Source organism: Cervus elaphus, chromosome 11, assembly GCF_910594005.1.
Source record: "Cervus elaphus chromosome 11, mCerEla1.1, whole genome shotgun sequence".
NCBI lineage: Eukaryota > Metazoa > Chordata > Mammalia > Artiodactyla > Cervidae > Cervus > Cervus elaphus.
In genome coordinates, this window is record NC_057825.1 from 91,900,933 (window position 1) to 91,913,148 (window position 12,216).

At 43.7% G+C, this 12,216-nt stretch overlaps 2 protein-coding genes across 8 annotated transcripts in view; one reads left to right on the forward strand and one right to left on the reverse strand.

Moving 5' to 3' along the window:
• ALMS1 (ALMS1 centrosome and basal body associated protein) overlaps positions 1-5,527 on the forward strand; it is a 208,613-nt gene extending 203,086 nt beyond the window's left edge. For all 7 annotated transcript variants that reach the window (XM_043918385.1, XM_043918386.1, XM_043918388.1 and 4 more), the window contains 3 exons: positions 139-202; positions 2,902-3,001; positions 4,400-5,527. In XM_043918385.1, coding sequence (XP_043774320.1) covers positions 139-202; positions 2,902-3,001; positions 4,400-4,444 — 209 coding nt within the window. In that variant the 3' untranslated portion in view covers positions 4,445-5,527. The remainder of the gene's footprint in view (positions 1-138; positions 203-2,901; positions 3,002-4,399) is intronic.
• A 93-nt stretch (positions 5,528-5,620) lies between these two features.
• NAT8 (N-acetyltransferase 8 (putative)) lies at positions 5,621-7,100 on the reverse strand. The gene is made up of 2 exons (XM_043917200.1): positions 6,963-7,100; positions 5,621-6,398 (listed from the first exon to the last, which is right to left on the reverse strand). Exon 2 carries the CDS (start codon positions 6,323-6,325, stop codon positions 5,621-5,623), a length of 705 nt encoding a protein of 234 aa, XP_043773135.1. The 5' UTR covers positions 6,326-6,398; positions 6,963-7,100.
• Between the last annotated feature and the right edge of the window lie 5,116 nt (positions 7,101-12,216).

Consider the following 12,216-nt stretch of genomic DNA (forward strand, 5'->3'; position numbering starts at 1 on the left):
TATAAATGGGGTATAGCTTTTAAAAATTGTGAATAACTATGTTGTACACCTAAAACTTACATAATATTGTAAATCAACTATACTTCACTTCAAAGAAAAAATGGCACAGTCCACTAAAAAATCTCTTCTCTTGCTTAGGCTTCCTGGCAGCCCAAAAGAAAAGGCCTATTGGAAAGAAGGAAATGATTCAGAGGTCTAAACGGTAAGGCCAAAAGAATAAGTAACTATAAAAGTATAAATCAGGCCACCAAATGGTCAGGGGCTATAGCTTGGCCCAGAATAAAGGCATTATGCTCTAGTTAAAACATTAAGAGAAAATTAGCTATAAAAATAGTTTCTCACTTATGGTTCTAAAAAGGAAATGAAAATTAGCAGATCATGGTATGGATGCCTCATATATAAAAAATACAAAGAATTGCCAGGAATTTTTATGCTTTGGTCAGGCTTGTTTTTGTTAGAAACTTAAATATAAATAAAAATATTTTGAAATAAAAGTAAATACTTATTTGGGGTTCTATATATAGGCAATCCTTTTTCTAGGAATTGTATCCAATATAATAAGAGATAAGGAAATAATATCAAAGATACAATACATTAGGCTTGTATCTAAGTAAAGTTTGAAACTTGAAATAAAGTTTAAGAATCATGTGTACACCATTTGTAGTCTTTTAAAAAAAGTATTTGTGCTTACATAGATGCATATAGTGGGTTGGCAAAAATTCAGTATTTTCCAGAAGATGGCTCTAGTAGCACTTACTTGTCTTTAACTTCTTTCAAAACAATTCTGTTAGGTTGTATTGTGACAGCTGTCTGTCATATCAGAATGCATTTTAAAACTTATCAAAATTGGTGAATTTTTATGTATCCATTTTAATATTGAAGATAGAAGAAAAAGAGCAAATTTTCAGTATATTATACTTTACTATTTCAAGAGCAATAAAAACACAACTGAAATGCAAAAATAGATTTGTGCAATATATGGAGAAGTTACTGCGACTTATCGGATGTATCAAAAGTGGTTTACAAAGTTTCATTTCATGCTGGAGATTTCTTGCTGAAAGCTCCACAGGTGGTCGGGTTGATCAGTTGAAGTTGATAGCGATCAAATTGAGATATTGAGAACCATCAATGTTATGCCTCATGAGAGACAGCCAATGTACTCAGTATATCCAAATCAAATGTTGAGTCTTTAAAAACCATTTGCACCAACTTGGTTATGTTAATCACTTTGATATTTAGGTTCCACATAAGTTAAGTGAAAAAAACCTTCTTGACCATATTTCTGCATGTGATTCTCTATTTAACATAACAAAAACATTCTGTTTTTTAAAACAAATTGTGATGGGTGATCAAAAGTGGATACTGTACAATAATATGGAAAGGAAGTGATCGTGGGGCAAGCAGAATGAACCACCAGCCACACCAAAGTGTGATCTTCATCCAGAGAAGGTGATGTTGTATATATGGTGGGATTGGAAGGGAGTCCTCTATTGTGAGCTGCTTCTGGAAAACCAAACAGTTAATTCCAACAATTGCTGCTCCCAATTAAACCAACTGAAAGCAACACTCGACGAAAAGTGAGCCAGACTAATTCTGTTGAATCAGTCAACACAAAACACATCATCTTTCATCAAGATAACGCAAGACTGCATGTTTGTTGACCAAGAAAAAACTGTTACAGTTTGGCTAGGAAATTCTGATTCATCTGCAGTGTTCACCAGACATTGCACCTTCAGATTTACATTTATTCTGGTCTTTATGATATTAATGGAAAATTTTTCAATTCCCTGGAAGACTGTGAAAGGCACCTGAAACAGTTCTTTGCTCAAAAAGATAAAAAGTTTGGGAGGATGGAATTATGAAGTTGCCTGGAAAATGGCAGAGGGTAGTGGAACAAAACAGTGAATACACTGTTCAATGAAGTTCTTAGTGAAAATGAAAAACATGTCTTTTATTCTCACTTTAAAACTGAAGGAACTTTTTGGCCAACGCAATACTTCTTTTTCCCCAAATGGTTGATCATACTATATATAGAAGTTTGTAGCCTGTTTTATTTTGCTTAACACTATATTTTGAGTATTGTGAATGTTTTCCCATATCATAAAACCTATTTGAAACATTTTGTGCTTTGTAATAATTTTATTATAGTCCCTAATTTATTTGTTTTCTTGTTGGAAATTTAGATAATTTCCAATTAAAGTGTGTATATCAAATGCATCTTTGATCATGTTCCTCAAATCAGTGGCATCCAATGCATGATGGACAGAGCCCAAGGTTTTCACATGACTATAGACCTTCACCCCATTTGTTTCCCCTACACTCTCTCCATGAAACCTTGACTCCATTCTTACTGATATTCCCTTCTCCTCCCGTCTCCTTTCTACTCCTAACTTCTTCAGGACCCACCTCAAACTTAATCTTTTTGGTCTTCGTTGACCTCCTTCTGTCAGAATAAGTTTTTTTCATTTCCTGTAACTCTGTGTAGCATTTTGTAGATATGACCCCTTGTACTTTTTTTCTATTATTTTTCGTCTTTAGAAATATGGTAGTAATACATAGTCATTATCTTATATTGAAACCATACATCTTTACATATAGAGTGCCAAGAAGTTCATCCGCACCCTTTATTCCACTACTTTCCCAGAAGTGACCACTATCAGCAGGGTTTTATTATGTTTTTGTTTATCTGTATCTCTTTCCAGGTCTTGAACACTCTAGGCCAGGGTTCTTTATGTCCAAGTGTCTAACAGGAAGTTGGGCCCACAACAGGCCCACAGTCTGTGTGAGGGAATGAGTGCCTAGACAGCAGTAGAGCTTAGGAGACGTGGGGAGAAGTGATCGTGTGCCCCTGTGGTCAGTAACCTCACTGCTTTCTGTCTTTCCACCATCACCATTTCTAAGGATTTATGAACAGCTTCCCGAAGTACAGAAAAAGAGAGAAGAAGAAAAGAGGAGATCAGAATATAAGTCATACCGTCTGCGAGCCCAGCTGTATAAAAAGGTCAGTCGGTCCTGAAGCAGGATTGATGAGGTTTACCAGGGGAAAGAGAAATCAAGACCTGTTTGAATTAACTGTGTTTGGAGAGTGAACTTAAGCTAATAAATACATTGTACCACCGCTGAAATTTAGAAGACAAAAGCACCTGTAACTAGATTTCAAATCTGAAAATCTATAAAAAGGCAAATCAAATGGACTTCCCTGGTGGCTCAGATGGTAAAGCGTCTGCCTACAATGCGGGAGACCCAGGTTCGATCCCTGAGTTGGGAAGATCCTCTGGAGAAGGAAATGGCAACCCACTCCAGTACTCTTGCCTGGAAAATCCCATGGATGGAGGAGACTGGTAGGCTACAGTCCATGGGGTCGCAAAGAGTCAGACACGACTGAGCAACTTCAGTGTCTTTCAGGGACTTCACTAGAGGTCCAGTGTGTTTGAGACTCTGTGCTTCCACTGTAGGGGCACAGGTTCAGTCCCTGGTTGGGAACTAAGATCAGACATGCTGCATGGTGTGGCCAAAAAAAAATGTTTTCTTTAATATTTTAAAATTATTCAATAGATAAATAAGTCATCTTCCAGACACCTTTGGAGTGAAACCAAATTTCATAGTTAGGTGTCAGTTTAGATGCCATGCTGGAAATCCCCACATCCTTCAGAATTGTTGGTCTTTCGTTTGAGTCCCAAATGGTAGTTTTATGTCCCTTACAGGTAAATCATATACCATTAGAACTTTTCAAATAAATTGGAAAATGTCCAAGTGTAGCATACAAGTTGGTAGTTTGGGGACTCGGGACCTTGAAGCCACCACCATTTCCTACCCATGGCCCCAGTAGAATCAATGGTGCTACAAGTCCCAGAACCTCACAGGCCAGGGGACTTGCTGCCAATTAATTCCTTGAGAAAGCAGATGGACCTGAAGGTCTAGGTCCTTCACTGTTCTCATTTCTTTCCCAACCCCCTTGTTTGACCCTCAGAGGACTCTGAAAGTCAGGAACCAAGAGACGAGTTCATACGAGACCCATGTGGGATTGGAGAATTGCTCCTGGAGCAGGCACCGCGGCTCGGGCTGGGCTCCCTCAAGTGGGGTGTGTGGTGCGTCAGCATCACAAGGCCAGGCTTCTCTTTGTGCTTGTGTGTTTGTGAACTGATGGACGGATTAGTCTGTTAGGATTATATTAATATAATGTTTCTGTGTAGACTACAACAGACTGTAGATCATCTTTCCTAAACACTTGAGGAAGTACTTTTTCTACTATAATTACTGTATTTTCTGAAGCTGGGAAAGATAAGATTTGGGAGAACCACACCGGTCTCTTCAGCAGCACATCTCGGGTGAGGAGCGGCTGTCTGCCTCTGATGGCAAGAATGTCTAACTTCTTTCCTCCCTTTCTTTTCTTCCACAGAAAGTGACCAATCAACTCTTGGGGAGAAAAGTTCCTTGGGACTGAAATAAAGAGTATTTTCCTCAGCGCCTTGGAATTATATTTTATCAGCTTGGAGGAACACAATCCTTAGTTTTATGAGTCTGGTTGAATAAAACTTGTTGTCCATGTGTAATGTAGAAGTAGTTACCTTCTAAAGAGTCTTGGGTAGAATGATGACTAAGATTATTAATGGTTTAGGAGCAGTATTTCTCCACAGTGGCCTTACCCACAAGGATATTTGTTACAGTGATACTACCTTAATTCTAGCCAAGAGTAAGTCCCTTTTTGTATGTGTTTTTATAGAAAATAAATAACTTCTGATTGACTCATAGTAAAGCAAGCAGCAGCAGGTTTTTTATTTTCCATCTGGAGAGGTGCCGGGAGCTAGGCAGTGTTTCCCAGGGGTGTGTGGGAGCCTTCAACCTAAAAGTGCCAGTCAAGGGAAATGGGCTGTTAGAGAAAATGTGGTCTCTCTTTAGAAATGCCATGTGATGTAGTGAGAGCCCTTTTGTTGATTCTGTGGAGACAGTGTCTGCTTAGGTAGCCATTGAGTGGGTCCAGGGACTCGAGGCAGACACAGGCACCTTGGGTCCAGAGCCACGTCCTAGCCTCACTCCAGCTTCCCTCAGGGCCACTAGCCTTTAGTAGACACAACTCAGGAGACAACAGTAGCTGGATTTAAATCATGACCTGGTCCTGGCCAGAGAGATGCAGGTAGTGCCACTTCTGGGTCTAGTCCTGTCCCTGGCTGCCTTCTCCCCTTCAGCAGAGACCTTGGGAACCGTAACAGATTGATGGCATCATTGGCCCCAGTCCTTCTCACATGGATTCTTCTCACACGCCTTCTCCACGCCCTCTTCATATGATTTTGCATTTCCATTCACTGAAAGTGGGGAGGGTCCCTGGCATGACACCTGGACACCAAAGGGGCGACCCAGCCTAAGCTGCTGACCCACAGATTCATGAGCCAAAGAAAAAGGTTTACTATTGTTTTGTGGTAGTTTTTCACGCAACAACCTGTTGGCATTAGATAAATGAAACAGTAGCAATCCCAAGAGACTGAATGGAGCAGAGCCACCCCACCCCCAGCGCCACTATGCAAAGCCATAAGCTTTTACCCAGCCGTCACACTGAGACGTCAGGGGCTGCCTATTTCTGCAGCAGAGCCGATTCCTCCTGACTAATCCGCTAGAAAGCGGATCACAGGCCCCCTCCCTGCTCCAGTGCCTGAGAGTCCTGAGCAGAGGGGAGGCAGTAGGTAAATTGAATTTGAGAGAAAGAAATTAGCCTCCATCTTTTGAGTAAGAAAAACTGGCTCGTCTTCTGGAAGCCAAGGCGCTGGTAAAGGGCCAGGGCAGAGTGCTGCAGCATGCTGGTGGTCAGGACCACTTCCCCATAGCCCTGGTCTCGGGCAAACGTGAGGACAGTCCTGACCAGGGCTTTTGCTATCCCGTGACCTCGGTGCTCAGGGGCCACACACAGGTGAAGCAGCTCCAGCTGCTCCTTCCTCAGGGTGGGCTGCCTAACAGGTAGTGCTCCCACCATGCCCACCACCTGCCCCTTGGACTCCGCCACCCAGAAGCCCGAGCCACGCTCACCGAGGTAAGATTTAGTGATGTCAGACATGTCTGTGTGCAAAGACATGACTACAAACTGCTTCCAGGGGTATTTGGCAAGGAACCTCAGGGCAGCAAGGAGGGCGAGGCTGGCCACAAAGGCCAGAAGCCAGGAGCCAGAGACTAGGATTACGGCAAGGGGTCCCCCAAGCAAGAGCACAAGGGTTTGGGGCAGCTTCAGGATGTGGCGGAAGGTGGCAGGAATGTGCTCGGCCATCGCCATAGAGAACAAATCTATGACCCGTTTGCGGTCATTTTCCTGGTATTTGCGGATGTGATAGGGAGCCATAGAAGACTTCTGGTTGTCTGGATCTCGAAGTTCAAGAGAGAGCTAGGTGTCTCCTTATGCTTGCCCAGCAGCCCTGGGGAAGAAAGAGGAAGCCATGTGAGTGGCCCACCTACCAGAACCAGGAAGACCCTGCTCAAAGATGTGTCTCTCTGCTTCTACCCAAGAGGAAGTAGGCCACAGCCGCTGGGAGAAGGCGTAGAGTCCAAAAGACCTGCATTTGATCATGGCTTCATGCATGACCTTGGGCATGTTATATAATCTCTAAGGATCTGCCTTCTGAATTTGCTCAGAGGATTTAATGAAATAGCATAAACAAAGCTCTGATTATAAAGTACCCTCCCTGTCTTTCCCCATTCCCTAGCCCTCTTCTCAGTTTCTCCATACACTGGCGCTCCATGCAGCAGCCACGCATGTGTCCGCCTCCTTTTGGTCCCTCTCTTCAGGGCCCATACACTAGGGGAAGCCTATTTTTCCAAGTTCAAAGACTTGGAAACAGCAAATGTTCCTTCCCCCTTGATTGCAGATTTTCAGGCTGCTGAGAGCGCAACACCAAAAGTGATCCAGCCTTGAAGCCCGGGCGAGTCCGGAGCTCCAGGCCACACCTGAGAGCACTGTCCTTCCACCCATGTCCTCTCACCTGCTATCACAAGAGCCTGGAGCGTCCAGGGCTGCCTCTGCCTGGCCTCTGTCCTCAGCGTCCGACTGGCATCCAGGAGAGACTGTGCGGGGCCTGTTCTATTTCTGGGGCCCAGGTCCTGGATGGCACCTCATTGGCTGACTTCTGAATATTTGTTAATCATAAAGCCCAAGCTCAAGGGGCTGGGCTCTGATCGAGCAGGAAGCCCATTCTTTGTTCTCTGAATTCCAGGGCATTAGCTTGGAGGGGTCACGCAGGGTTTGGAACAGCTCAGGGGCCCTTGCCCTTGTGGCCGGCCTACACCCCCAACCATGGCAGTTCACTTGGCACCTTGGCGTGGAGTATTCGCCCCTCACCCTGTGCTCTGTCATCACAGGCCAGAGTCCAGTTCTGCTGGCTCAGTATACACGGTCCTCCACGGCTGGGTGAGGGCAGTAGGGCCCTGCCCATCAGGGCATATCATCCAGGTTACGAAGTTTGGGCTCTGTTCTAAGAACATCAGGAGCCCACTGCTGTTCTTTTAGCTGGGACGTAATAACCAGAGGTAGCGGTGGGTTGTGTGGTATGTGTGTGTGATTCTGGTGACCTGTGGAAAATGGACTGAAAGGGCCTGGAATGGAAGTCTATATCCCCCTGCCCCCCAGAGGCTAGTGCAGTGGTCCAAGCAGAAGGGCCTCTGGATACAGATAGATACGCAGATGCTCACTTTACAAGATCACCTTGTCAAGGAAGGCTTGTGGGAACTAAAATCCACGAGCCCTGGCACAGAGCTGAGTCTGACCAAAAAAGGCATCTTTTTCTTATTTGGCTCAAAGGTGTCACTGCCCACTGAACTGCGTGTCCACAGGTTGTGTCAGTGTTGAAGGGGGCGACTTGTTCTATGTTCGCAAAGGAGCCATCTAGGCTAGCGGGCATCCTACAAGAGAAAGCGGTAACTTGGACCAGAATGGGGCCATGGATGTAAACTGGCCCTCTTAGTGTCTTTCAGGAACAGAAATGACAAGTTAATGCTAATCTGAGGATGAAGAAGGGGTCAGAGATGGCAGCTAGGTTTCTGGCAAGAGCAACTCAGAGGACGCTTCAGAGACCAGACTCGTGAGAGAGATCACCGCAGAGGCGCCATTTTTAACATGTTAGCGTTAAGCAAAATTTGAACAAGGAACCAAAAGAGAATAATAGAAGGCTCCAAAGTATAGCTGAGTAACCCTAATGAGTCTCTAATATTCACCAATCAGAAACCTAATGGTCAAGCTGAGGGGCCAGATGTCCTGTCTGGCCCTGTCCTCTCTTTCCTGTATTCTCACCAACTTCTGTGGCTTCTTCAGCCCAGTGACCTTGGTTTACATTTAGGCTTTTTAACCTTCCTCATAGTCATGAATGATGATCATGAGGATTTATTGACATGAAAAATAACTGTCAAGCTATAAAAGGTTATAAAACAGTATGTTTTCATTCATTTTTGAAAAAATATAACAATAATTAATATTCACAAGCATGCAGAGAGAAAAGTCTTGAATGGTTACACCAAAGATTGGCAGCATTTATCTCTGGATAGAGGAATTACGGGTAATTCTGTGTAAGAGATGCAAGTCTAGAAGTCTCAGCACATTACAGGCTCTTGCCCCTGCTTTCAAATGATGAAACTGAGGCTTGGGAATCTGTCTCTGCCTCAGCCAACTCCTTTTTTAAAAAATTTATTGAATGATAGTTTATTTACAATGTATTAATTTCTGCTGCAAAGCAAAGTGACTCAGTTATACATATACATTCTTTTTCATATTCCCCATTATGGTTTGTCACAGGATATTGAGTATAGTTCCCTGTACTATACGCTAGGACCTTGTTGTTTATCCATTCTGTGTATAACAATTTGCATCTGCTAAACAAATTGCACCTGCTAAATTCCCACTCCCTCCTCTCCCACATAGCAACCACAAGTTTATTCTCTGAGTCTGTTTCTGTTCTGTGGATGAGTTCATTTGTGTCCTATTTTAGATTCCACATACAAGCAGTCTCACATGGTATTTGTATTTGTCCTTCTCTGACTTTCTTCACTTAGCATGATATTCTCTAGGTCCATCTATATTGCTGCAAATGTACTTCAGCCAACTCTTAAGAGTCAGTCTAAAGAGACCCATTAAAAGATTGTGAATTCCTGAAGGTAAGGCAGGTGTGTTATTCTGTTATTTTTAATTAACCATTCAAATGTGTACAACTCAGTGGCACTTAGTATATTCACAATGTTGTATAACCACCTGTCTTGTTCTGAAGCATTTTCATCACCCCAAAATGAAACCCTTTAGTCAGTAGGTAGTCACTCCATTTCCACCGCTCCTGCACCCCTGGCAACCACTAGCCTGCTGTGTCTTTGGATTTACCTATTCTGGATGTTTCATTTAAATGGAATCACACAATATGTGAACTTTTATGTTTAGTTTTTCACTTTGGTTCTCAAAGTTCACCCATGTCCTAGCAGGTATCAGCACTTCCTTGCTTTTTATAGCTGAATAATGTTCCATCAAAAGGACAGACCGCATTTGTTTATCCAGTCATCCACTGATGGACACTTGTTTCCACATTCTGACTATTGTGAACAGTGTTGCTATGAATATTCTGTACAGGTGGTTGTTTCAACACCTGTTTTCAATTCCATTGGTATATATCTAGGAGTGGAATTGCTGGGTCATATGGTAACTATTTTAACAGCTTGAGGCACTGCCAAACCGTTGTCCTAAGTTTTACTTTCCCACCAGCAGAGTCTTACTTCACTGTATGCCTCAGTATTATGCCTGGTACCTAGACAGCTGTTATTTGCTGAGATATTAGATAGCTGGCACTGTAAGAAAAGCACTTTTCCTGTGCTGTACTATTTGACATTCACAACCATGAAGAGCTAAGGCTCACATTGCTTCCATTTTACACGCATGAAGCCGAGGCTCACAAACCTGAGATATCCTACCCATGAGAGTGGCACCCGAGCCTTGGCAGTTTTGACTCAAAGGCCTGAACATTTTGCTTTTTAGTACCACATGCTGACCCCAAAAGGCAGGTATCTGACAAAGTGTTTGAATTATTAATTAGTATAAAGTCCTGTATGCCAACAGAACCAGCTGTCTGCTGGGATGCAAGCTTCATCTCTAAGCCTCATCACGCCCCTATGTTCAGGCCATACTTGACCAAGATCCAGTACGTGACTAAGGCTCAACGTCCAGTTCAGTGCTACCCTCTCCATCAAGATTTCTGACCCCTGCCAACCAGATGGATCTTCTATCTGCTCCCTCCTTTGAAGACTTTGCACTTCTCATTCAGCACTTACATTGCTGTTAATTTGTTACCTGCTAAAAACTGTTAACTTATTAACAGTTAAACAGTTACTAGTAACCTGATGAATTATTTTTTCTATTTACCCGTAGGAACCTGATTATAATAGGTAGTTATATTTTTGAAATCACTATTATTCCAAGAGTTGTGGGACATGAGAGCAGCATGTCAATGAAACCCCATGCTTGCATTTATGAAGAACACTTGCATACTAGACCAGCTAAGCCCAGAAATGGGTCAATGAACTGGAAGTTAGACAATCAAGTGGTGTAGTGTTTTGGAAGTCTTAGAAAGAAGAGGAAAGTGTCCTGGAAAGAACATCATCTCCCCTGATCTCTCATCAGGGTTCCCAGTAAGCCAGCTTCAGGTCAGTGCCCTGGATTCCCACTGAGCACTCATAACTTAAAGGACATGAGTGAGACGAAGTAACAGCAAATTGTTTCAAGAGGAAAGAAAGTGGTCCGATAGGTCACTCCTTGGCAAGATGTTCAGAAATACTGAACAGTGACTCTAGCTCTATAGAAATACTTCTAATCTAACCTTTTAACAAAAGGGAGGCGTTATCAGGCCCCAACACTCAAATTAGGATAACCCAAGCTCATTTTATATAGATCACCAAAGGGCCCAATTATGAAGGTGTGGTGGGTAAAGGGGAACCAGGTATGTTAATGCTCAAGAGGCCTGAAGTGAGGCAGGAGGGTGAGGGGACAGGAACCTGACCCAGAAGTTGAGTAGCAAGGACCACCCTGAGAGGTCCAAGGCCAAAGCCAGCCTAGGGATCCTTGCAGCGAGGGGCCAGGAAAATAAATACCTTTGGCCTCATTCTCCTGCTAGCCTCCCCACTCCACACACTGGCCAAACCCAAGCAGAAGCCAAGGGGAAGGAAGGACCTCTGGCTGTGTACATGGTAAGTCAGCCTCCAGGGCAGAGAGAAGAGGCGAGAAGACTGAAGAGTGAGCTGGAGGGAACAATGGCAGATAACGGGCACAGAGGACTATGAAAATACAAACGTCTCATTCCGAGACCAATCACCTAGAGAGCTGTGCCTTACTCAGTCTGTACCACGGAGTGCCGATAGCACGTGAGTCAGCAAAGCAAGACCAGGTGCAGAGAGGCAGCCGCAGCCCTGGCACAGGTCCCAGGTTTCCAGACAAGCAGAAAGGTCACCAAAGGAGAAAGCAAAGAGGAGAATGGCAGCAGGTGGCCTGAAACAGCCTGTGAGCCCCAGGGCCCCTTCTAAAAAGAAGGCACAGTGCTTAGGAGCATTCTTGTAGTTTTCCCGAGTGTGAGGTGGGGAGATGGGCAGCGGATTAAAGATTCTGCCACTGTAGGGGCAGCTTTCATTGTTCCCAAGACTGGGGAGATGGGGAGCAACGACTGCCTGGGTGTCAGAGCCCCCTTCCCTCACGTTATCCTAGCGACAGCTGGCTTTTTGCTTTAGTATCCCTTGTTAATCCTGTAACCCTTGACCAAGGAGCCAAATGAGGGTGGCCTGCCAAACTGCATCCCTTCTCTTCCAGCATCAAAGGCCCTATAATCACTGGTTGCTTTTGCTGGGGGAGCATTTAGGCTCTGAAGCAAACTGGTTAATTTAAGAACAAAGAACATTATTCCTAAATTGGCTCAACTTCTTTAAGAGGAAAAGCTTGTGGACCTTATGTTAACTTCTTTCCCAGGAAATGGCATTACTTCTTTTGCCTTCTTCACCCAAAGGCTCACAGTTTAAAAAAAATGTATATAGTTACAGGTATAAACCCTTTCAAAACTCTTCATAACAAATAAACATAGTTCAGCTTCAGCAGTAGTCTGACATTTCAAAATGGTGAAAATGTTAAGGAGTTTAAAGGCATTGTTGGTGAGTCTGCTGAGAGTGGCACACTTGTGCACTTCTGTTACAAGTGTGAAGTGGCACCTTCCTGGTATTAAACATTCA